The sequence below is a fragment of the Malurus melanocephalus genome, unplaced genomic scaffold (assembly GCF_030028575.1).
Source record: "Malurus melanocephalus ecotype Western Australia unplaced genomic scaffold, MMel_1.1 scaffold_795, whole genome shotgun sequence".
In the NCBI taxonomy this organism is placed as follows: Eukaryota; Metazoa; Chordata; class Aves; order Passeriformes; family Maluridae; genus Malurus; species Malurus melanocephalus.
The window spans coordinates 1-26,277 of record NW_026624027.1 but is presented as its reverse complement, the minus strand read 5'-3'; the positions used below and the strand labels follow the sequence as shown (position 1 = coordinate 26,277).

The 26,277-nt window shown below is 41.9% G+C and overlaps 1 protein-coding gene across 1 annotated transcript; it reads right to left on the bottom strand.

Moving 5' to 3' along the window:
• Positions 1-2,209: 2,209 nt before the first annotated feature.
• On the bottom strand, positions 2,210-26,271 carry LOC130584902 (CDK5 regulatory subunit-associated protein 2-like). The gene is made up of 14 exons (XM_057385157.1): positions 25,722-26,271; positions 23,583-23,815; positions 21,445-21,493; positions 20,613-20,797; positions 19,348-19,473; positions 14,153-14,342; positions 13,821-13,942; positions 12,194-12,442; positions 11,059-11,148; positions 10,713-10,972; positions 8,326-8,472; positions 6,344-6,482; positions 3,749-3,795; positions 2,210-2,880 (listed from the first exon to the last, which is right to left on the bottom strand). Exons 1-14 carry the CDS (start codon positions 26,222-26,224, stop codon positions 2,821-2,823), a joined length of 2,400 nt encoding a protein of 799 aa, XP_057241140.1. The 5' UTR covers positions 26,225-26,271; the 3' UTR covers positions 2,210-2,820.
• Between the last annotated feature and the right edge of the window lie 6 nt (positions 26,272-26,277).

Genomic DNA, 26,277 nt, shown 5'->3' with positions numbered 1-26,277 from the left:
TCTGAGAGGGAGCTGAGCCTGTTCAGTGCCTGTGAGCCCGGGGAATAAGCAGGAGGTTCAAGGTCACAGGTAATGACAGCAGTGTCCCCACTCCCCCCAGTGCTCCTCCCTGAACCACTCTCTCAGCAATGTTTCCAATCACCTTGCCCACATAATGAAGGCACAGGCAGCAACTCACTAAGCAAATGAGCCCCTCCTATAATTCCATTTGCTTATGCTGCTTATTTTTCTCCTGCATAATTATTTTTAAASGAAAATTTAATTTTGTTTAATGGGAACAAAGTTTAGCACTCCGTAAGCTTTGTCTTCCGCAGCCTCCATCTGGTGAGCTTTTTTTCCCAGATTTTTTTTTTTTCTAATTATTTTTAAACCAGCCCAGTAAATTGTGTGTGGTTAAGAGGCACTTCTCATTAAGATAAAATACTTTGATCTTGTAGGATCATCTGTTTTTAAAGAGGTAATGATATCCTACATATTTTTTTTCCYAGTTAAGCCAATTTCCATGGTGAGACCTGCCCAGGTGCAAACTGGGTGCAGCAATCAGAGCCCATCAGAATTAAAAAAGGGGTCAGGAGAAGATCTCTGAGAGGGCACAGCAGGGACCATTAAGAAATAAGTGGCAAATCATCTCAGGAAAGGGAAACATTTAACCTGGTTATTTATTTATTTTGAAGTACAGATGGTGTGGGGGGAGAAAAAGGCTGCGAGAAGACCAAGAGGCACGGGAATGCTATATATAGCTGTACAGCTGTTTCCTTCAGGTGTTACAGCTCACAAACGTAGGATGATTAATTCTGAAAGTTGAAATGTATAGCGGATTCTGATTACATCTGAGTGTCTATAATTTAGCTACTTAGTAAAATTAACTTGACGTTTTTAGTGAGCTGTGAGGACAATAATGTGTGAAGAGACTGAAGAACAAGTTTGACTGCTCGCTCTTCTCTTACCTCCCCCCGTTTTGTTTTTTTTTCCAATTGGCCGAGTTTATTTTTAACTTTTCCCGTTTTTTCCCGGATCCACAGGAATGGGTCTGGCTCCTCCTGCTGGCAGCCGAGAGCAGCTCCGGGCTGAGACTCTCYGGGATGTGCCCGAGGGAATTCCAGGAAAACTCCGGGACCCGCTGCAGCTTGGGATATCCAGGGCACAAAAAACCTCCAGGAAGGCTGTGAGACCCTCCCCTAAATCCATTCGTGTATTTCAGACAAGATCCATGCTGGGAAATTAAAACCAGGACACAGCAGGGACCAGCGAAGGGGCACCCTGGGAGCACAGGGTTTGAGGTTGCCTTTCTCTAATAAAAACCCACAATTACAGAGGTGGAAGGAAGGAATGAGAGAGTCCATTCCCAGCACTGAGGGTCAGAAAATCCATGAGAAAAGGTAGGGAGAATTGGGATTGTTCAGCTGGAGAACAGAAGGTTCAGGGGTGGCATCACTGTGGCTTTCCAGAACCTGAAGAGAGCTACAGGAAAGGGACTGCAGTGACAGGACAAGGGGGAATGGCTTTAAACTCGCAGAGAAGGGGTTTAGATTGGATATTAAGAATAATTCATTCCCTGGGAGGGTGGAGAGGCCCTGGCACAGGGTGCCCAGAGAAGCTGTGGCTGCCCCTGGATCCCTGGCAGTGCCCAAGGCCAGGCTGGACATTGGGGCTGGGAGCAGCCTGGGACAGTGGGAGGTGTCCCTGCCATGGCAGGGTGGGATGGGATGGGATGATGGGATGGGATGGGATGATGGGATGGGATGGGTTTAAGGTTCCCCTGTGTGCACCTGCAGCCCCCTGTGCTGTGCAGGAACAGCCCCAGTTCCAAGGGGATGTTCCAGCTCTCCCCCACAGCCGCACCTTGGAGCACATACTCAGATTTTTGTGGGAGCCCATTACAAAAGGGCAAAATGCAGGACCAACACAACCCCAATGCTGTGTGAAGATYTCCAGCCCCAGTGCTCAGCTGCCAAGGGCAAATGGTGCTGCACAATGGGGACATCACCAGCGTGAGGGGGACAAAACATCGTGTTCTGTGTGAAATCAGTTCAATAAAGCCGTGCTTGCACCACCAAATCTGCTTTGTAACCAAAAATCACTTCAAATGATGGTCTTGTTAGTGTTAAACTGAACTATTTTCACAGTTCACTTTGTGTCACTCAGGAAATCAATGATCTGATGTGGCTGCTCTGGTCAGTAAAGGCCCAGGTCAGAGGATTTAAACAAAACAACACAAAYGCATCCGTGATTATTTTTCATTTTAATTGTCTGATTCTAAGTAACATTTTCAGACACAGCATCATTCTAAGTACCTAACACAAAGCCCAGCATCAGGCAGCTTCCAGAAGAACCCTTCCAGAGATGGTTAAAATGCTTTGAAATATTGAACATTTTTCACATTGCTACAAAACAATGACAACTGGCAGTATGTCTTTTTTTTTTTAACCTACATTCTTTTAGCAGGAGAGAAACAGTGGAAGCTAAATCACATTCTTGATTCTTTCAGGACCTGTTTGACTACAACAACAAATAGTTTTATAACATGACAAGTACAAATATAAAATTTCAAATGTGCCAGCTTTAAAAAAATCTRCATTTTTCCTCAATACCTGCAGTACCTTGCTTCTGTAATAAATATTAAAAACCATCTTTACATTACAGAAAATGTTAAATAAGTTATTTACCAAAAGGTGTCTTTTTTTGTCCTTTTTTTTTTTTGGTCAAAGGCTGATTCCATTAAAAGAGCTGAACAAACATTTTTTTACATCAATAAATAGTAAGGCAGCACAAAGCAAACAGCACTCACAGGACCAGACTCTGTTAGCAGAACTTTCTCCTTCACAGAATCCTCTTTTTGCTGGTGTAGGAAGGTGATTTTTGATTCTCAGCTGGTGGAACCTGGTTAGAAAAGCAGTAATTATTATTACTGTACAGCCCTTCAATRCCCACAATTTGTCCCTACCCCATCCTGCTGCAGCAGGATTTGCAAATAAGAGCTCAGCAGATCTTCAAATTAAAGTGATAAGACTTCTGTAAGCAGAAAGATTGTTTCATGTCATCACTTTGCAGCTCAGGTAGGGYTGAGAGCAGCACAGCAGCTGCAGASGGAAGTGCTGATGCTGAGGGGGATGAGGGAGAAGGGATTCATGGAAAAGGTTAGAGGGAAATTTAAGGAGGGGCTGGGAATTGTACAGTGGTTCAGAGTGGAGAGGTGAGAGGAGATGGATGGATTTAGGAGTTGAGGAATGCATTGCATCCTTCTGGGGTAAAGTGTGAACCTTGTGGGGGAAATCAAGTCTGAGCAGGGATCACTTCAACACTCCCAGGGACTGAACACCCTGCACCAGCACTGAGCTGCTGCCAAAAGCCTCCCCTGGTGGCTCCAGGGTTAAAAAATGAAAGTACACCAGTGACCAAGACAGGCTCCAGCTTTAAATGAGGGGGTCTGTGTGAGCAGCAGGCGGGTTATCAGGCTGTGATCCCCTGGAAATGAACTGCTGCAAGATGATGACAGACATGAATATTAATCTAGGGAAAGCATCAGCAAGGAGAGGCTTTAGCTGCTTATGTGGTCAGTCATAAAACTCTTAATTCAGCCATCAAACACAGCAGGCTATTTATCACACTAAACTGCTGTCACCCCGACCTGATTAGGTGGCAAACCTGAAGCAAATCTGACTAATTCTGCAAAATACTCCTGACACAGCACKGTGTGTTTCTGACTGCCACAGACCAAGGAATTCAAACAAGCAAAAACTCTACTTACTTCCAGGTTTCCYCTGGCCTTCTTCAAGACATCATGAGTTAAAACCACTGGAAAGAAAGAGGAGATTAAAAAGAATACTGGAAGCCTGTCTAAATTCCCTGTATTTGTCTTATGAGCAAATATGAAATAATGTCTGAGCAGGAGGATTCCCTCAGGACTGCAGGTCCAGAGCTCTGCCACCCCTGGAATGGCATTTCCTGCTCCTGGCCTGTATTCCACAATCTGCTTTTCAAACCTAAACATCCTGGAAGTGCTTTTAAAGCTTTTCTGCCCCGTGAAACAGGCAAAGCTCAGCACTGTATGTCCCACCCCGGGCATTCACAGCCCCTGCCATGCTCACTGCCTGCACCAAGTCACACAGGAAGATTTGCTGTTAAGGGGAGAAGATGCATGATCTAACCCCAGTTTGATCCTACAAGTATCCCACTTGGGCTGGGGAGGGCAGGTGGGAGAGGGAGAAGARGACAGATTGCAAAAAAAGAGTCAGCCAGATCCCCCAGCAATTCGAGGACAAAGCAACCTCTCTGTTCCATGGGGGATTTAAAAACCCTGGGCTGCTCGGAAGGGTTCCATGTTTTCTCCATTCACCCAGCCAAGTCTGTCTCTGTGGGGCCAGCAGGAGGCCTATGAAGGGAGGAGGAGGTGTTTCCAGACAAAAGCAGTATTTAGAAATGCCAGGTTCAATATGTGAGCCTCTAATCTGTGTCAGCTCCCAACTGCTGAAATGCAGCGCTCACCAGCACCAATTCCATATTCCGGTCTCCAAAATAAACAATTTAGCCATAATAAAGATTTTTCACTGCAACAATAAGAAGTCAACAACTCCAAGGGTAGAGCTGTCACGAGATAATTACACCCTTGGCAGATTACTGCAATTTGGCACTGCATTGTTCCACTTTCAGAGGTTCTGACGAGGTTTATAAGCAATGAGCTCTCTCGCCAGAGAAAGCACACAGAAGACTCTGAGCCACAAGAATGTTCCAGTCTCTGCCTCTAAATATATTTAGGAATGTTCAGCTGAATAGCAGAGGGAAGCTGAATATCCTCAGTGGAGCAGGCAGGTAACAGGATGTGTGCAGAATTAAGGCAGGCAAGGTCACCCACTGTGCTGCTTTTCCTTCCTTGCTGAGCAAAAGGAGAAGGGAAGAAATCTCCAAACAAAGTGGAAGCATCCTGATAAAATCCAGCAGCTTCAGATGATCCCCCAGTTTTGCTGTGTGCTTGGTCAGGAATTTGTGTACAGATGCAAATTAGAAACATTTCTGAAACTGCTCTTCTAAGGCAAAGGCAACTCAACATCTGTAATTCCCATAATCAATGAAACTTAGAGGAAATCATATCCAGGTCTTTTTGTGTGGCAGAGCACTCTCTGCTCATAAGAGTTCTGCTACTAAATTCATTTCACCTGGCAAACTAGATTTTTCTAAATCAAAATTATTAAATTCAGCCCATGAAGAGAATTTGGAAGCTGTTCCACTGCTGGCACAGCTGCTGCTCTCCRGGCAGAGATTTGCATTACAGAGATTTCAGAAAATGCAGGTTTCAGTTTCTCAGCACCTCGTTCAGAGGAGGCTGACTGCCCTGAGAAGAGTGAGCAGATTTAGGGGAGCAGGCACTGTTTGCTTTTGGATGGATGGGCTGGCTCAGGGATAACATTTTGGCTCTAAAGGTAAAATCTMTGCTGATTTATGCCCTGCCTAGCTCTGAAATCACCCAGTGTGTCTGRCATGACACTGAACTGGACAAACTGGACCAGTGAATCCACCCCAGGGATGTTATTTGGAAAGATWTAATAGAATAGCTTTGATTTTTACATGACAACCCCAAACTGAGCTATTTGGCTTTAAAACTTGAACAAAASRTAWTTTGTGATTTAATACAAAGAATTTGTACACATTTAATAYAGCAATGCTGAAAGAAGTGACCAAACACCAGCCTATAAAAGTTGGAAACAACAACAATCTCCAGGCAGAAAAGATTTGGGCCTTAGGTATAAAAATTACAGGCCATGGAGCAAAGCAACACTTATCACTCTACATTGCATTTAAATCATTTGAGCAACAYAGAATATTATAGATATTTTTATCACTTTGAATGGTGTGGAAAATTTTCCAGTCTAGTTTAATTACTGAAAACACAAGTGCCACTCCAGCACAGACTGATGAGCCATTCMGTTCCACCACTTCAGAGAAGGTAAGAATGGATTTTTTTTTAAAGACAAAAATTAACTCTTCCCACAATACACATTTGTGGGACTGAGGCAAAATCACAATTTTAGCAATGTCTAAATCTTTGACTGAAAAGGTCTATGGCAACAATAATTATGCCTCTGTCTAGAACTGCCCTAAGAAAGAAAAAACAGTATCCAAAATGGAATAACCCAAGTAGGAATTAGTGTGGTTTGTGTAAAACCAGGAACTAATTCTCATTATATTCCCTGCAGCCTTTTGTACTTTGGGCAATTTCTCTGCACTGGAATGAGACTCCATCTGTCCAGAAGAGCCTGAGCCTCATGGGAACACAAAGGTTACCCATTTTAAAGGCAGCCACAGACTACAAAAACAAGTCAGGATCATTATTAAAGCACAAACTCACACTGGTCAATGATTACTTTCTCCATGTTCTCCTTCAGCTGGTTTGTGGAGTGCAGCCGTTTCACAGTGCTGTGCAACTTCTTCTCTTGCTCAGACAGTTTCTTACGTAACCTAAATATTTCTGCTTTCATTCCTTCATCCTAAATTAAGAGAAAAAAACATTCTATCAAACCATTATCTAAAAGTCATTTCCACACTGGGAATTGCTCAATACTTTTGTAAGTACCCTTGGGCTTCCTTGGAGTACCCACAACTTAAAGGAGTGAAAGACCACCCAGCCCTGTCCTTCCACATTCACATTCCCCATGACAGGAGATCTTCTGACACAATTTTATCCAGATTTTAGTGCAATTAATTCTTCTATAAGACTGAGGAAAGCCTTAACGCTGGTGCCTATTTTTGTTTCTAAACCATGGGATCAGTGTCCTGTTTGCCAGGTTCAGAATTCCATTTCCTCCTCCAGTTAATGGTTGATGCTGCCTCTCTCAAAGGCCTAAAAGACACTGGGACAGCTCAATAGTGAAGTTATTTAACAGTGTCATTATTAAAGTTCAGTTTTCACCACCAATCCAAATCAAGTTCTGGTCAGTGACTTGTGAAACAGGACTGTGAGTAGCCCTGGCACATTTGCCAGTGTCACTAATTCAGACCCTTGTGCAGGTTTAAACTCAGATATTTTTTCCAATTGTACAACTTGTTAAATAATAAATCTTCTGGAATTTGCCCCCAGAAKTTCTCTCTGCAGAAGAACTGATTACTCACAACCCCTGTGGGGCTGCAGAGAAGGCACTGAATACTCAGAATGTTTTAGAATCCAACTTCAAGAGACAGAGACATTCTTTCATATTCTGCATTTAAGACATCAGAAGCAATCTAATATCCTTAAGATYTTGGGATGTTGGATAAGAAACCCTAGAAAAGATTCTATTAGGCTCTAATTAGGAGCATCCTGGGARCTCAGATCCCCACACACATTGAGATCAGACTTTCAGAAGTGCCTGATCCAAATCAAGGTTCAGATCTGTGACAGGAAAGCAGGAGATGAGTCCCCACCTCCTGAAAACCCTGGGAGTGTCAGATCTGTTCAATCWCTGCAACCCAGGCCAATGTGGAGCTGTCTGCATGGATCACACACACRAGATAAAAATGGAACTACACTCTCTTGCCAAGACATCCCAAATCTGGAGCTGAAACATCAGTGAGTGCATCAGACAGCAAACTTCACTCCTACTGCTTTTGTGATTTTATATATTTAAAGGTGCTAAAAAATAACACGAAAAATGTTATGAAATTATATATAAAATGTTTGTTTTCCTAACGTTTGAGGTTTTTTTTTTTTTGCAGGAATATCCTGCTTCCTTTAATGAACACATACAAAAACCTCTGAGATTTATTTTAAAGCCAGAATTTGAAACAGTTTCATTGCTGAGTGGTGGTATTCTGACAGCAGAGATAATTCATTCCTCATTTAGCTTACTTTCATTCATTTGCATAGTGCAACCCTTTTTAGTTAAAGTGTTATAAAACTTGTCTTGGGGTTTTGTCACACTTTTACAAAAGCTTCCTCTTTTACAGCTTTGGCATCAACAACGTAAAAGAAAATGTAGCTGAGATTACATCAAARTTGCTGATGTTTCTCTTCTTACCAATACACACAAAATAAAACTGAATTTGGCTCAAATAACAGGAAACTCAAACCTTTTCTTGTTGAGGTGGAACATTTGCCACTTGACTGGGGCTCCTGAATCTCATGTAACAGGATTAGAGATTACATGTTTTATATAAAATAGACTGTAAATTAACACCTGACCATACAACATGACCAGGACACACTCAGTCTTAGCCTAAATGCATGTGTTACAAGACTGGAGTCATGATTTTCCAAAAATTTTCCCAAATGACACATCTGTCACAGGTGAGACATTCCCAGAGTCCAAAAACCMACCCCAAACCCTCAACCAAAGCAACAAAGCCCAGCAGTACCTGAGTGCCCTGAGCAGWACCATGAGCAGCTTTCAGGGGTAGAGAAACTCTCCAGAGAAGCTTCAGGGAACGTGCAGCCTCCTCCAAAATCTGCTGCACTGTGTGAGTGCTGGTGGAAAAGCCATGCAGGGATGCCTGGTCTGCTACCTGTAGAACAGGATTAGAGRCATTTTATGTTTTATACTTCAACCATTATGAAAATGTAATCTTAATTAATGGGTTTAATCCAGCTGGTGTGATTTCATATTTAAGATAATGTGCACAGCCATTGTGTGCCATAAAAACTAATTTGTTAGTTAACAAAGGCTGCTGAATTATGTATTATCTGAGAATTTCAGGGAGGGAGGGGATTTATCCTAATCAATAACCATGATTAACAATAGATTATATTTACTAGATTTGCTGTGCCACATGGTAACAGTTGGCAACTCTCTTCTTTCTTCATTTGCATTTYGTGTCATGTTATTTGAAAGTCAATGATTACAGACATCAATTTAAGCAATATAGATGTTTCTTCCTTAGCAGACCCTTTAAACTGTTCCATTTAATGCTAAAATAACTATCAGGACACACATAAAATGTTTTCCTCKGCTGACAGATGAGAAAACCAAATTGAAGGAATTGCATAAATGTGAAATAAAGGAAGGAAAGAATGTGAGGGGAGCAAATGAATTACCAAAGCAATGGTGCTACAGAAGGGGGAAGGGTAATGAAAGAAAAGCATTTGCAGTTCCTGCCCCATGCAGGATACAATCTGAATATTTATTTAGCATTGTTATCTAAGCAGAATCCTCCTGTCACATAAAATATCCCATTTGCTAAGTAGTCTGAAACTTCAGCGATGTAAAGCTTGATGGGAAACTGCAAATTGTGAAACTTACTGCTTTTATCTTTACACCAACAAAACAAGTTAAAAACTTAGAGTGATTACTTTTTCAGTCATTATCAGTATGTTAACTAGGTCATTGGGAAATCTATGATACTTCAGAGAGTCTTAAGTGTCATTCAGGCATCATTTGACTGTGTGAGCACACATGTGATAGCACAAAAAGAATTTCAGAATTGTTGCAGACTGCACCTTCAACAGCTTCACTAATTATAACTGCAAAAACAAGTAGCACAAATTTATCCCTGCAGTTAAGACCTTCTGTTTTCTGAAGAGCAGMACGCATGTTTTTTTACAACATTTATATTATCATAAAATCACAGGGGTGAAAAGGACCTTCATTAGACACTTAGTTTCCTTTCCCTCTCCAAGGCAGGAAAGCATTATGGGGAATTTTTTCAGCCATTGGCATCATCTGTTCTTAAAATTGCCTTCAGTCAGKGTCTCTGAGCACCCTCCATGCCAGTGGTTCATTATTTTTACCACTGGCTGTTGTTTTCTGTGCCTCATTCAAGCCCTTCAAGTTGGGGTTTAGGTTTCTTAGCTCCTTATTGGATGCCACAGACGTGCACAGATTGTTCCTTCCCTTTAATTGAAGCTTGTAGGCAAATTTGTCTTTTTGAACCACTCCAAATATGCCATCATTAACTGTGTCCAAAAATTAATATTACATAAGAGAAAATTAGCAGAAGTAAACACTAACTAGTTCTTATTCTAGACAAAAGGCACTAATATTACTCAAGACAAAATAAACATTTTATTGATTTAAGCATCTCTAAGACTGCAGCAAGAGCACCATGAGTTGCTARCACTGTTAAGAGGAAGAGGAAAGGATGATACACTGTGTCCTAGAAGAYACTATTTGATCATTAATGAGATATTCAAGCTTCTGGACTGGCTTAGGATATTGCTAAAATGTTCAACTGATACCAGAAGTGGAAGAATATTAAAAATCTTCCCTGAAATATGAATGTAATATGAAACAAGCCTCATTAGAATACATCAATCTTTGCTGTACAGTTATAACCTGGTGTTACTAAAAGGCTGAATTCAACTAAGYRGAGAACTTTATCAGCTCTGTATCACATTTCTTTTAATTGTCTCATATTTCCTGGGTTTATCTCAAGCCTTCATTACATGAAAATCTCAATTATTTTTATCCTTAGGTTACTTTTACATACTYTTAGTTGAAGCCCTCTCTAAAGCATTTCAGATTTTTACCCGGGGTTTTCTGCTGCTGCTTTTGTTTGTTTTTTTCACCATTTCCAGTGCAACAGTCACCAACTCCCATACTAAACCAAGCAGTTTTAGCTCATTTCAAGTTAAAAATAAAAGACAGCTTAAAGGACTAGAATTAACTAACTGAGAACCACGATGAGAGCATCAAGATGATGAYTGTGCCAAGCTTCAGGTGCCCTGAGTTATTCAGTCAATTCTTCCTTTGRCAACATTTTGCGCCTCTGTGTAAAATCCACCCTCCTTTCGAGACTCCAGCGCTCACCTTTACTCCAGGCTCCTGCAGCTTGGTCCCACTGAGCTCCCTGAGAGAAATCTCCATGTCTGCCAGCACCTGCTGCCCCTCTGAGATGTGTTTCCTCAGGGCATCGTAGTCCTCGATGAGTCCCAGGACGTGGCGCCCGTTCCTGTCCGCCCACATCCGATGGCCGGGCACCAGGCGAGGGGTGCACGTCCTGCTGGAGCCTGAGGTGCTGCTGCACAGGGAGGCATTGTCCACGTCCTCCTGAGGGGCTGCTTGAGTACCTGGSATAGAAAAATTCACTTGTTTTTTTATCCTCAAAAAAAATAATTTACAATCGACTTCTGTTTAAGAGCCGGTCTGGGTGTACCTGGTTTCCCCACTGAAACGCAGCATCCATTCTGCTGCTTCCGCAGCTCACAAATGTTCCTGCTGGCAGCAGGGCAGCTGCAGAGATTTTCTACATACAAAAAAGGGAGAAGGAAAGCTGTATTATTACATATTTACATGCATTATATTACATATTTACATGCATTATATTACATATTTACATGCATTATATTACATAGTTAAAAAAACCCTCCCAGCTCCTCTGTTCCTTGTGTTGCTGATGCTACACTTGAACTTGGGAAGCCAATTCTCCACTAACATGCCATGGATCTCCCAGTATTTACCTGCTTTAGCATTTATCCCAACTTCTAGGTAACTCCCAAAATCAAGTCATAGTTAAAAAAATTAAATACATCCTGATGAACATACTTCAATTAAYGAATGTAAGCTTCCCATTAATGCCACAAGAAGTATGACAGCAGCTGTACCAGACTAAAGACTGTCTCTATATTMCTCCTCTTCAGACCTTCCAAATTCCCTAAGCACTTATGAGGAAAGCAGATCTGAAAAACTGAGCTGTTGACATTCCAAGGAGTCTTTCTGCTCCATGTGGTTTTATCTGGATGCATGGAAAGCTGTTACTGTGCAGAGCATTTTAAGGAGGAAGATTCTTGTGCTCTCTGCACCCCACGTACATCAATATTGGAACAATAACCTAACCCTGGCAGTAAACATTATACTTTCCTTCATTTGCTAAAACAGCCTCACTTAAGAGTGATTGAAATAAAGGTAAAATATTCCTCAAGGGCAAAGAGAGGACAACTGATTTATCCAGAGCCCATTTAGTGCACTTATTGATCATTCTTGAGTAATACACACTCACCCTTAGCAAACACTACAGAGCTCAGCAGTGAAAAAAGAGCCCCCAGATAAGCAAAATGTATGGCAATTTATTGCAGGCACCCTCCCATCCCAGAGAGATCCCTGCAAATGCTTTCCTTGGATGCAAAGGAAGTGCCAGCTGGAGGTTCTAGGACAGTGCAGCGTGCACTTCACACCCCAGCTCTAACAGCAGAGGTTTTTGAGGACAGCTGATGTTGTTTAAGGCTGTARGAGCATCTTTAAAGGACGAGACCCAGGTTTTCAAGTACCCCAAAAGCACAGAGAGCACAAACCATCCACTCCTGCATGGTGCTGAGGGCCTGGCTTCAAGAGACAGTTGATATTAACAGCTGACCCTGCTCCCATTTCATGTCTCTTCCCTTTGGAAAGCTGCTCCTCTAATTTCTCGTGCAGACTCTTGTTGGTGTCTATGCTCCTCTCCATCTGCACTCGCAGGCTCTGGATTTCAACCAACAGTTCATGTAAATCCAGTGGATTATTCTGATCTTTCCGGAATTCTTCCGAGGCATCACATCTGGAATCTGAGACAATTTCAAAAGATACACTCAAACATCTTTAACAATTAAAATAATGTTAGCCTCTAGGATACTCAGCAAGTAAGTTATAGYCAGTGTTATCCTCAATATTAAGAATTAACTACAAACAGCATTAAGATTATGGTTTGACAAAAAAGCATGKCTTAATTGCTTCTACCCTTGAAAGATTTAAAGAGCTGAAAATTGTTTTTTACTTTGTCCATAAAAGCTACTATGTCTCRTGCCAAAAGCTAAATAATGTGATAAAGAGAGAATGAAGAGGATTTAGAAAATGTGAAGTGCAGTAATGCAGAGTCTGGGGAAAGGAAAAGGAAGGGGAATGTTGGAGTGCAGAGGAGAGATGGAGCAGAACCAGGAGTTTAATTTTAAACACTGAAGGAAAAAGAAAACAGTGATCACCTGGCAACCAGAGGAACAAATCTGAACCTGAGAAAAGCRAGGGCTGTGTTTGCCTTCGCACAGAAAGAGATCAGTACACAAACAATTCCATATATTCTCTCCTGCTGAAATCCAACTGCTCAGGCTGTTCTCTGTGCTGTGGGAAGGGGYTCAGCTGCTTGAGGAGGGTGCTGCTACTCTCTAATGGCATCAGGAGTTCCGCAAGGAAAATCCTTCTCACCCTGAGCTAACTCTGCCCTAAAGCCTTGTGCCAACAGGGCTCTTCTGCTGCAGCCAGGCAAGAAATCCAGGGGCAGCAGGGCATAACACTTGGAGAATCAGAGAGAAAAAAAAAATCAACTTTCTAAGAACTTCCAGTGGGAAATTTGCTGGATGTGGCAACGGATGTGCAGCAACAAACAGCATCTCACTCTTTCACCTCAGCACACCAAGAGCCAGGTGGAGGCACAGCTTCTCTCCAAGAGAACTCAGGTGAGCTCCATCCCCCTCTCACCTTTAGTGGCAGCAAAGTGGACAGGAAATTATTAAACACCTCACTCAGAAAGCAGTGCCAGCACTTCTGCCAGCCCCAGGGAGAAGCCTCTCCCCTCACCTTCAGCCAAGAGAAAGCACAAGTTATCTGAGTAAGCARGACCTGGGAGGATGCAGCAGCAGGTTTTTAGGTGACAAGTAAATAACATCCCCAGGAAACTCATCCAGCCTGAGCCACTAAGTCTCCAATTCTGGTTTTTAKCTTAGYYAYAAAGATAAAGAAAACTTGGGGGTRTCTAGCYAACATCTGACACATCTCAGCCTTGMAGTTATCCCCAATAAAAAGCAGCATTTGAGCAGCAGGGTGTCAGTTCCCTTTGCAGAGCAGAAGCAAAGGAGCAGTGACCCAGCCCTAGGGGCCTTTGACAAGAGCAGGTTCAGAGGGGAGGGTTGCAGGGGCAAAGGGTACAGACAGAGCTGTGCATTTTTGTACCTGTTCCCTTCCTTCTTGCTTCTTCCAGCTTCTCATAAACTTTGATCTCAGTSCGCAGTGACTGCAGCAACTTCTCATTCTCAGAGATCTGATGGTGCTTTACATTAATGTCTGTTTGCAACCTGTTAAGTCCCAAAAAAGAGCTGAGTTAAATTTTGATTTTTTTAAAAAAAAATCTAAAATCCATCCCTCTTTCCCTCCATAATTCTTCCCCCGCCTTTTGAATATATCCATGCCCCTCATTAATGTTAATGGCTATGGCTGAACACGTGCCTGTCACACTGACAATCTCCTTCTCTAAATGGCTGTTTAAATGTGGACAGAATCAATACCTGTTTAATTCATTGCGACTGCTGTAAATTTGACATGTCAGGTATCTGATTTCATCTTCCTTTTGGCAAATTTGTTTCTGCAACTTTTCGTTTTCTTTCTTGATGCATTCATGATCTTTGTGAAGATGCTCAATGATTGCATTCTTCTTAGAAAGAGATTCTCTCAACTTTTCATTTTCCTTTTGTTTATCTGAAACAAGAAGAAACACAAGGTATCTGCAATGCCCACAACCCACTAAAGCTCTGGTTTTTGAYTAAATCAGCTTTTTCAGAGACTACCAGAAAATAACAGCTGCTACTCTATTACTGTTAATCCCAGCTTGAATGCTTATGGTTGAGCATGGAATTTCAGGGGTGGGAAGAATGGTTAAGTCAATTTAATGAGTGGACTGTGAATATTTTATTGTTTTCTGATCTGGGCGAGTTGCAGGCTACTCCTGTAAAGAACACTTTGCATTTTTACCTCTAGATCCTTTTGCTAGCATTGCATTCAGAACTTGATTTTGCTTCCTCAGGAAATGTATTTCAGAAGTCAGGGAATTATGCTGCTCTGAGCCATGGATAAAAATGTTTGCAGAACCTATAAATATATACATAAAAGATGATTTATGAGTCATCTCTAGGTCATTAAAGACTAAACTTTCCAGACAAGAACAATTTAAAAAATTGCAGAAAAACATGTTATGAAAGCTATTTCTCCCCTATATATTTTGAAGGTTATCACTACAGGCTAAAAGGCAGCTCAGGTTAATGCCAAGTAATCCAAAGCCCTGTGCAGCACAAGTGCCTCTCATTGCTGGGCAACCATTACTAAAATTGCAGAATTATCCCTGGCAGTCTTCACCTATCAGCTAAAATCCCAACAGGACAAAATGCAGGAGTATCTTGTGACATTGCCATGATTTGAAAAGAAAATGTTAGGAGGGTTTACCATGTATTTCAGCCTTACTCTGTTCACAGTCCATTGTATTTAGTGAGAGAACAACAAGATTCCACCAGCTAATCCACAGGGGTTAATGCAGGGAGTACAGAAAATAGTCTGGGATAGATCTGCTCCACACAGGCACGAGCACAAGGCTGGAGTCACTGCCTTTGCCTCTGATTACAAACTGAGAGCCCATTCATGATCACAGGGATGAAAGTTTATCCCTTTTAAATCTGTGTTTCTAAAATTTAGATAACTGAGTCATCTTGATGCACCATCAGCAGCCCTGGGGAGGAGCAGGTCCCTGCAGAGCTCAGGTCAGCCAGTGTCTCCTTTCCTCACATCTCTGAGGATGAGATCTCCTGCACTCCAAGGGCTGAGCTTCCTCCAAACATTTCTGAGAATGAGATCTCCTGCACTCCAAAGGCTCAGCTTCCCTCCAAACATTTCTGAGAATGAGATCTCCTGCACTCCAAAGGCTCAGCTTCCCTCCAGGGTCTCAACAAGAAGCTCTGGGTGCCTGGCACACATTAAATGCCTGACTCTGACAAACATCAGGGTGATGAATCCTGCTCTGAGGATCTTCCTGTACTGGCCAAGTGAATCTGAGTGTTAAATCCTGTACTCAGCCAGACAAACTCCAGCCCAGACAATCCTCAATGCACTGTGCTCATGCTGCTCATCCCCCAGTGATGTGCACTGGTTCAGCACAGCCTGCCAAGTGCCACAGCCCACTCTCAAGGTCCTGCCTCTGAAATGCAAGTCAAGTAATTGTTATTGCCCTTTGTAACCTTCTCATAGTCAGTAAAACACTTCAGGACCCACCAGAATTAAAAGTGTTTTTCAGTTCATTGGTTATCCCAGTATCTGGCCCRCTTTAAAGCCTGAGATAAGTACATGAGTGTCAACTATTTGGTTAATAGAGAAATAACCAGCTGGCAAAAAAATTAGCTGAATGTATGAGGAGGATGCCTTTCAGCTCTGGCAGTTCAATTCAATTTGATGTGCTGCACTTCCTCTGAGTAATCTCATTTCATTGTAATCCCAATTGAAGCTTTTACCCACTACCTAACTGGGATGTAGTGTGCCATGATACAAACCTCTTGTCAGTGCTGAAAGACTCAAAGGCTCTGGAAGGSTGGCACTAATGGCATTTTACTATCTATATGTTAAAGAGTTGAGGCAGCTATGTGAACTCAAAAGGCTTTTTCCTTTCAGACTGCAACAAAGCAATCCAACTTGAAGTGGCAATGGATGGTCTCATCTTGATTCTAATTTAATTTATTGCCCATCACCCAGCTTTATCCTATTTGAAAAGTTGTGCTATCGCAGTTCCCCTGAAAGGCTTTAGAATATAACTATTAGTTATCTTACATAATAAGGGATAATGTGGAGCCAGTGGTAATAGGGCCACAATCCTGCAATTTGACCCACTATTGAGACTACTACTTCTGTGCAGAGCCCTGCTGACATCAATTACTCTCTCCACAGAGGCAAAGGTCCACCTAACCAGAGGAAAGTGGAGCATCAGGGCCCACAATTGCAATACACTTGAGTTTTCATTCTGTTTTGTGCTGAAAAAGTGAGTGCTAAGGAAGCATACCTTGAAGGTTTCAAAGGAAACAAAGGCTGAAAGAAAGGCACTATTGAAAATCACACCAAAGAGGAAGGAAATATTCACTGCCAGGTAAAGCAAAATAAAGGCATTCAAAAACTGAAGTCTGAGCAGAAACATCAGCTATGTATGGGTTAAAAGAAGCAAACAAAACCCCCTTTAATGTTAACTGCTGTTAATAACATTTGAAACCTAAGACACTCAAAATTAAACCTTTGATTTTATTTTGAAGTCTACCATTTGAAATGATTGYAGCAATTATTTTAGTTCTACTTGCACTGCAAGCCTCAGCTCTACAGGAATGATGTAGTCATTACCAGCACTTGAGTCATTTATAGGATACTGGAAGCCCAGAGGCATTTAAATACTTAAAGAATCTAAATATTAAAAATAACACGGCAGAAACAGTGGGCAGATGTGTGTGTATACATCCATACAATATTTATCAGACAAGAATAAATCTGTGCAATAACTTTTGTTGAACAAACAATTCAACATCATGAATTTAGCAGGCTGCCACCAACAATTAACTGTGTTACAACTTGGCCCTGTGTTTTAAAGCAGAACACACTAAGGWCATTCAGTTCAAAGCAAAAATGTTGAATTCAAGTCACAGAATGGTTTGGGCTGGAAGGGACCTTAATGTTCAATTAGTTCCAATCCCCTCCCATGGCAGGGACAYCTCCCACTGTCCCAGGATGCTCCAAGCCCTGTCCAGCCTGGCCTTGGGCACTGCCAGGGATCCAGGGGCAGCCACAGCTTCTCTKTGCCAGGGCCTSYCCACCCTCACAGGGAAGGATTTCTCCCCAATATCCAATCTAAACCTGCTCTCCTTCAGCTTAASRCCATTCCCACACRCCCTTCTGAATCCYCTCAGCTTCAYTTAGKAACTTCTTTWTACACTAAAAGTTGAACAAAGCYCCTCTATCAAGAAAAAGGARCATCTTTACTAAAGRAGCATGTGCATATSTGATAGCATGAAAGAGATCTTTGATACAGAGAGAAACAAGCACTGAAAGAACACAGTGTCAGAAAGAATCTGTTCTAACAGGTAGTTGCTTTTTTCCTTTACTTTTYCAAATTTCTCCTGCACGCATTGGTAGATGTGCTAAGGCAACAAGAAGACAGATGGAAGGCATAAGACAGTTTATAAAGAAAATATACTTTCACTGCATTAATGGATGCCCTTGCCAGAATCTTTATGAAGCTGTAAAAGAGTTGGAAGTGTTTCAGTGTGGTTATTTCACGAGCACAGAATGCCTTTCCAGCAGCGTAAATACTTCATGAATGAAATGGATGCTTTTTATCCACCTTTCCATCACTGTAAATTATCCCTGAAAGCAAACTGCCATGTGCAGGTTGCCTCCATTTAAACAACAACAGAAATGGATCATGGGGATGATGTAAAACATAATGAATCTAATGTCAATACCAGTGAAACTGGTGAAAAGGAAAGCATGTCTGTATTTATCACCTGCTTCCAGGCTGAGTAATATTGCATATTAATCAACTGTCCTATGGGGGAAAAGGTGGGAAGGAGAGTGAAGCAAAGTGAAGGGAAGCACAAGGAAGGGGGGCTTCAAAAGGTGCTCCAAAAGCATCCTTAGTGAAAGCTGGCTACCTGTGAAAAGTTTCAAACTCACCTCAGAGACTGATTTCAGAYATGCTGAACACCAGCAAGAGAGCAGTGGCTCCAAATCTGTGTAACTGTTATTAGTGGCTTTCATCCACTGCTTTATATCAGAGTTTGGAATGAAAACCAACTCTGTTAAAATTCCCATCAGTTGTTGGGTATTTCTCATAATTGACCTCACCATGGCATTTTGTCTGGGACATATTCATCCCAGAAATCAATTCCAGTGGCAGGCWGGACACCATGGCCTCAGCTCTGTCTCACTGGTATTTTGCCCCTCTGTGTAAACACAGGCTGGCTGTACAGGAGCCACTTTACAGAATTCCAGAGAAGGCACCTCCAGCAGCCCTGTTAGCAGGAAAGCTAATTCCACACAATTCCTACTTTGGATCAACAGCAGCATAATTTAGAGCAAAGCATCTCCTTCTCTTTTATACTAGGTCCTATTGAAATCATGTTGATGAAATGGGCTTCATCTCCTGCAATGGCCCTGGCTGGACATGGCACAGAATTCAAAAAGGGTGACATCCTAAAATACAAGAACATTGCAATAATAATGATAGCCCAAATAAAAAGGAAAAAATAGGAAAAAAACCAGGCTGTTAGCTGGTAAGAAAACTAGAAGGATCCTTCAGTAATTTGCAATTTCAGTATTCAACCACAGCATCATCAAGTGCCATATACAGCTGTTGTCTGAACACTGGGCAAGTACAGGTTTGAGGCTCTGTGGTGCCCTTGTATCCCATGAAAGGTTTGTGCTCAGCACTGGGTACACTTCCAGCAATGGACTCGAGGAAAGGCACATCAGACCTGCATTTCTGGCACTCCACAGAACTGTGGGAAAGCTGTGTCTACTGACAGAGCTCAAGATGCAGCAGGACACAAGAGAAAAGCACTTCATTCTCCAACTAGAAGGGGTGAGGTTATTCAAAAAAGCACACAAGATATTTCCAGTGGCATTTGATCCCTCAGGCTCTCCAGCAGAGAAGATGGATTCAGTTTCTCATTWAATGAATTCTTACCTTGATCTAGTTCCTTGTCTGTTACTTGTCTCTCAAGCTGCTTCCTCAGTCTCTCATTAGTTTTTATGGAGTATTCTAAACGTTGTCTCAGGATTCTAATTTCTTGCAGATGTTCCATTAATAATTCTAAATAAAGCAAGAGRCCACTTCTTATTTAGAGCAGATGATTGTATTCTTTTACACTCTGTACTCCTGTCAAATCTAATGGGTGTTAATCCTAAAAGATGACACAGAGCTGTTAAAAATGGCAGGTATTAAATATCTGACTCCACAATGSTCTTTTCCTGCACAGTGCTCAAACCATGCATTCAGTGACAACTCCTACCCTACATTCTAACTCAAACAATGGTCCAGAGTTTTAATGCTCTTCAAATATCTTCTTCCTACAAAAGTGGAACAGATAACAATTTTATCTCCTGAAACATTTCCTGTACTGAGGAATGAATCCAAAGCTCTGCAGTGCAGCTCCACATCCTGGCTCGACATATCACCAGCACACATTTTTCCTTACAACAATAGGAAGCTCCCAGAGTAACTCAGAGAGAAATCTGACTTTGACTTACACAAYGCACTCCACAATAAATAAATCTGTCGTATCAAGTTTCATTACTGTACCTTTTCCTTCTTGCTTTGCCATTCTACAATTTTTCTTCCATTGGCTGCAAGTTTCATCTTTACCCGGGAGCTGATCTGTTCTACCTGTCACTGTGTGATGTGTCAGTTTATCCATGTCACACACTCCTGGTTTACTCTGCAATATTTCTCCCTGAACAGGATGTGCCAGCTCAGCTATTAAATTTTCATTGCTGCCGATAAAGTTCTGCAAGCATCACTTGTGTTTAGTGGAACTATCCAGGTCAAACATGACACCACTTATTAATTATGCAGCACTTAACAATTCTCAAGGAAACACAACACTAGCTTCTAAAAAATTGGAAAATCTCTCCTTTTCCACATAATAATCTCTTGACAATTGCCTATTTTCCCCTTATAACTTGTCTATTTAAAGAGTGTCTGGAGCACTGTAAGAGCTGGGAGCCTAAAACAACAAGAACATAAASTATCACACTTTATACTGCCTCAAACAGGGGCATTCAGATCTTTGCCATCTCTCTGTGCCTCAGCACTGAAATTGCAATGATTATGCAAAGAACTGGAAAGCTCAGGCAGACAAAAATTCTTCATTATTTCTTAATTAGTTCCCTTGTGTGTTATTTATCAGCTTTTCCCAATATCCAGCCAATCTTCAGTGGGGAAAAGCTTACCTGGAGGAAATTTGCTTGGCAGCAGTGGCAGTGTGCTGGGCTGGCCTTCCWGGTCACGCCTGTGCTCAGGTGAGCCAAGAGGAGACTTCTCTGACAAATCAAAGTCAGACAAGCTATGAAGAGCAGATGGCACAGGAGACTCATCCTGCAGATGCTGGCACATGCTGGCATTCTTCTCATTATCCCTTTTGGGCCAAACAAAACGGTTTAAAATACAAAAGTTATTTCATGACTTTGGAAAGCACAGAGGGTGCCAAATTTACACCAATTTACAGGTAAATTTATGTGACAGAGCATGGCAAACCACTACACATCAGAGGCTGTATCAAGACTGGAATTCAGAGATCACTGAAGTCAGCAGGAATAATCACTGAGCCTCCAGCCTGCTTTTATTTTCCTGCACCAGGCAGTCACCTTGGTGTCCAGGGCACCTCAAGCTGCCTTGAACAGGCAGCTGAAGGTTTCTGTAGCACAGAAGAATCCCAGGTTGGCATAAAACCAACATGTGCAGCACAACAACACCTGCTCTCTTCACCTTCAGCATCAGGGTGCTCTGAGAATGCCCTTCCTGAGCCAGCCCCAGGGGTGTGGGGACACACAGGGAGGGACTGTCCCTCTTGGATGATGTCTGAGTGTGCACCACAGTGGATTATGGACTTGCACTATGTTTCTCTTTCAATATCTCAGCTGCWTGCTGAGAAGAGGGGAAAAAAGCCTTGGTTTGTTTTTAGTGGGTATTTTATTAACAAAATGGATATCAATAAACAGAGCCCTACCAAACAGCAAAACATGCTACAAACATGCTACAAAACATACATGCTTGCACTCTTACCTTTGAGCTAATTCATAAAGTATGGTGACTTCTGTACCTATYGATTCTCCTGCAAAGTAGAAACAGCTGATTAAAAACTCATACTGAGAATTACATTTTTTCCCCTCCATCTTACTCTATTTAAATATACAGAATGGTAAATTAACGAGAAATTAAAGAAGTCAACAGATACTAACACACTGTGTRTTAGTGTCAAATGCTGTAGATGAGCAAAGCTATTTATAGCCCAGCAACAAAGCAATAGCTTGCTCTAGAACTCACAAAAAAAATTATTAGAGACCACAGGTGTCAGATTTTACAGCTTTGGTGTTTTAATTAGCATACAAATTYGAAATAATTGTGCTATATGACAAAAGGATTAAGGGCACATGTTGTTACTTCTTCAGTAACATTTATATAAAAACAATTCCGCTGCACTTGGATTTTTTGTGCTTGTTTTGGAGWCAGGCTAACCAGTCATCCTTAATAAAGAGGCACACACAGGATTTTGCCTGCAACATTCTCTGTGGAATTGTGTGTGAGCACAGGCACAATTCAGTGCAAGAGACCTGGACTCAGACACCAATTTGAATAAGGAAATAAAAGTTTCACGGTGTCACCTTGGCTCCTCGTACTTGAAAATTTTTGTGCAATTAAGCAAAAGCGGCAGGGAAGARTTGCACAGCTGAAATTTCAGGGGAATGAACTGAAGGTCAGGATGGAAATGCAGAGACAGACGGCTGTTTATGCTGCTTCTTTACAGTCAATTCTTAGTACACTGGATGTTCTTTACAACCCTACAAACATCATTTTGCTTTAATGTGTGATTCAATGCAACACCATTGTGTTAGATATATTGAATTGTCGGGGTTGTCAGTGACTTTTCATAGTATATAGGATACCATCTGTTGGTTTAAAGGCATTTAATGTTTATTCACTCCAGTCTTCTCATTTGCAATGCAAGGAATCTCTGTAGCCACCGAAATCGTTGAATACACTCAATCTTTTATTACCCTGCTATGACACAAGGCTGTAATACCTTTTTCTCATATACAGCTGCTTTATATGAGCAATCAAAACTGCAACATYCTGCCACGATCTGTAATGAAAGGCACAACACAGACCATGCTATGGCTGGGCCCCAAATGGGRCTGAACAAAGGCAGCTCCCAGAGCCAATTCCAGGAGGATGTGGGGGTCAGGTCCCTATTTCAGGCACCTCACGTGTTTTGCTGGAGATGTCATTCCTGCAGCTGACACCTCTGAAGGATTGCTGGGTGTTTGGGTCAGCAAGAGCAATACTTGTGATGCCAGGAAAAGGTCTTTTAGCTTTTTTTTATTACTTACAACAGCCTCCCTTTTCCATCATTTTCCTGCTAACTTTCTTCAAACTACAGACTGAATGCAATACAAAGTTATACTCTTCCTTCAAGTGATAAATAGCAATTGTGATACTCATTTTCCAAAACATGGTGGCATTTTAGCTCTCTTATGAATGTCAGTGTACATTTTTCCACCAGCCAGACTAGCAGGCAGCAAGATGCAGGTCCCTTAGGAAAACTGTAGAATAATTTAGGTTGGAAAAGACCTCTCAGATCATTGAGTCCAAGTGTTGTCCTACAACTGCCRAGCCCAGCACTAACTCAAAGTGTCTTCAACAGAGTCAGCTGGGCTGTCTCCTGAAACAGGAAAGCTATTAAAAGTAACAAAACTTTTATGTAACTAGTATGTTTTGGACAGTTAAAATAGGCTTGTGTTGAGATAACTCCAAATAGCAAGTGTCAATAAAAGTATAGCTACAAAAGCAAAACCCAATCAAGGAGCAATAAATTAAAACACAAGAAGTTCCACCTCAACATAGGAAGAACTTCTTTATGTTGAGGGTGGAACAGGTGCCCAGGAGGGTGTGGAGTCTCTGGAGACATTCTAAACCCACCTGGACACGTTCCTGTGTCACCTGCTCCAGGTGGCCCTGGATGATCTCCAGAGATCCCTTCCAATTCTGTGGTTCTTGTTGGGAGCACAAAAACTTTACCTTCCATGACATCTCCAAACAACCAACAGCAAGTAAAGCTCTCCTTTCCACCAACAAGCAAACAAAACCCTTCCCCATTTCCAGGTTCATCAAGCTGACAACAAACACAAAATATTTCTGCTCACCGTAGAGGAATTTCATTTCCAGCTTSTCAAACATCAGCACACTTTGGTTCAGCTGCTCACGGAAGCTTTCAGCCACGTAATAATCGACATCACTGGCCTGGAGCAGCTCCTCAAAGGCCTTGACCAGGTTGGTGAGRTGCTCGTGGTAGGTGAGGCAGGCACAGCGGATCTCCTTGATTTGCTGGCATTGGAAGGACAGCTCCCGAGCTTGGGAATGAACTAATGAATCGTAGCTGAGAAAATGAAATTAGCTGTAAAGCAATTTTCTGGCCATAAATGACATTTAAATATAAATAAAAAGGGAATTAGACTTATATTCCGAAACTATAATTTTATGCGGATCAATTTGCTTTTTAAATGCTTTTAACAGCCACAATGAGAGATGTATTGTCTCTGASTGTTGAGTTTGGTATTTATGGGTTATTCTCCTTCACTTAACTGCTTCATTTATAAAATGGCCCAAAACTAATGGAATAACTTGATGGTCTACTTGGAAAGAACATGGATGGCAGCAAAGGTGCCAAATTAAACAAAAAAAGAGTGAATGTATCAAAAGAATTTTTAAGAAGACACATTTTTTCCTGACTGATTGGGTGGATTTTTGTTTGTTTTTTTGGTGCTTTGTGGGTTTTTTTGTTTGTTTTTTTGTTTTTCTGCTATGGAAGCAGAAAACTGCCCCTTTGCTGAAACTTCATGTATTTCTTGCCAAAACCAYAATTTTGGACTTTCTGAACTGATGGTTTCACCCAGTCTGAAAATTCTGCACAACTCTGCATGTTTATAGCCAGAGACAATGACAGCCACAGTAGTGCCCAAACTTCTATGCTCCACAAGCCAGGACATAAATTTCTACTCAGATCAATTGAATTTATTTACTGAATTTACACTCGCAAATGTAGACATCCCCTTTATACTGCCACAGTCTGTACCACAGTTCCTTCACCAGAATCATCCATTAGTGGGAAGAAAAAGAAAGAGGATGTTAAAAGATGCAGGGAATCAAACAAAATCTATGGTGGTGTGGGTTGTTATAGCATTTTTACTGTCATTTGTATAGGAAGAGATGCATAACTCACTTTGGGGTCTGTCACTTGTGACTCATGACAGTGTCCTAGACTGTGGCCATAAAAACCTCACAGCGATCCACAGGGCCTCATTCCTTAATTTACAGTTAGACCTTCTTTTGTAAAATGGATGAGGTGTATTTTCAAGGTATGTAAATTTACATGGGCACTGTAACACGGCTGTATTTTACAATGTAAGGCTCAGAGATACACAACAGTCTCAGTGTCTCCAAATATTCCTACCCAAGCATTTGGAAGAAAGGCACAAGGCTGAATCCCTTTCTTTGCTACAATTTCTGGTATTACACAAGCCCTCAGGACAAAAACAATATTAAAAAGGGAGAAAAGGGGGTGGATGTTAAAAAAGTCTCACTTTCATGATCCCTCACCCTATGTTTGCAATTTGTACCTATGCAGCCAAAATGCTGCCCCAAGTCTCATACAAAAAACAAAACTGATACTTTCCAGCCTCCCCTAAATGATTTTCCAGTTTATGAGCTTATGTTACAAAATTTCATTCATTAATTTCTRTATTTATCTCCTCTCACAGCCTTCACAGGAAGCATTACCGCACTCAACTGCAAAATAAATCAGAACTAGAGCRTGAACATCTTGTTTTACCCATCAGGTCTGGGCACACAAACAGAAGGGCCAGAAGGAATCTGCCAGCCCACTGCCCATGGAAACATTTCTGTTTTAAATGGGGTGTTCCATGTTCTTACACCTGAGAACACCCTGAGGGATGCAGAGCTGTGGTGCTTTGGTGACAGAGGTGAGATCTGCCCTGGCTCAAGAGAGRATGTCCTACAGCAAAGAGAGCTCTGGGCCTGAGGTGGGGGAGGGACAGAGGTGTGTGGCACAGGGCAGCTACAGATGATGACAGGAATTTATCAGTGTTGTACTTTTGGAGTCTTTTAACAAAATGTTTCAAGTACTTTATGTCAGAGTTAGTGAAATTCAGCCTTTCCTRTAAAAACAATCACCTTGTGAATAAAATCATCCTCATATCACCTTCCTATGCCATTTGGTATTGCTGTTCACAAAAGGGAGCCTCAAACAGCAGAGTTTTACTCACTTGGACGGTGATGCTGCTCTCACAGTGTTCTGAAGGGGATACAATTCATCCAGACACATATTCACAACCTGCTYTTTGTCCAGTTCTGCCTCATTGGCCAACAGTAGCTCCTTAAGGTGCTGTGCTGCCCATGCCTCAGGGGCTTTCAAAGACTCAGAATCCCTGTTTTTGGTGTGGATCTCRTAATCCAGCTGATGGACACCAGAGGATGTTTGGATTCCCTCCATGGCTTGTGTGAAAAACTCTTCCCCAGGCAGGGCTGCATCCCTCACAACCCCATTGCAAACACCACTGAACAAGGGCTGCTCAGAGCTCTGCAGCTGCAACAGGAACTTTTTGTACTTTTCAAGCTCACATTGCATATTCTTCACTCTTTGTTTCAATTCTTCTATATCCTCTGTGGCTTCAGAGCCACCAAGTGCATCTGTGCTTGCTGCCCTCCCTTGGTGAGCACACAGGCACTTGGAGCCTGAAAGTGCTGAGTCAATGTCCTCGTGTTCCATGGGGCAAAACTCTTCATCCACCTCCTTTAATGAACATCCAACCCTTTTTATGC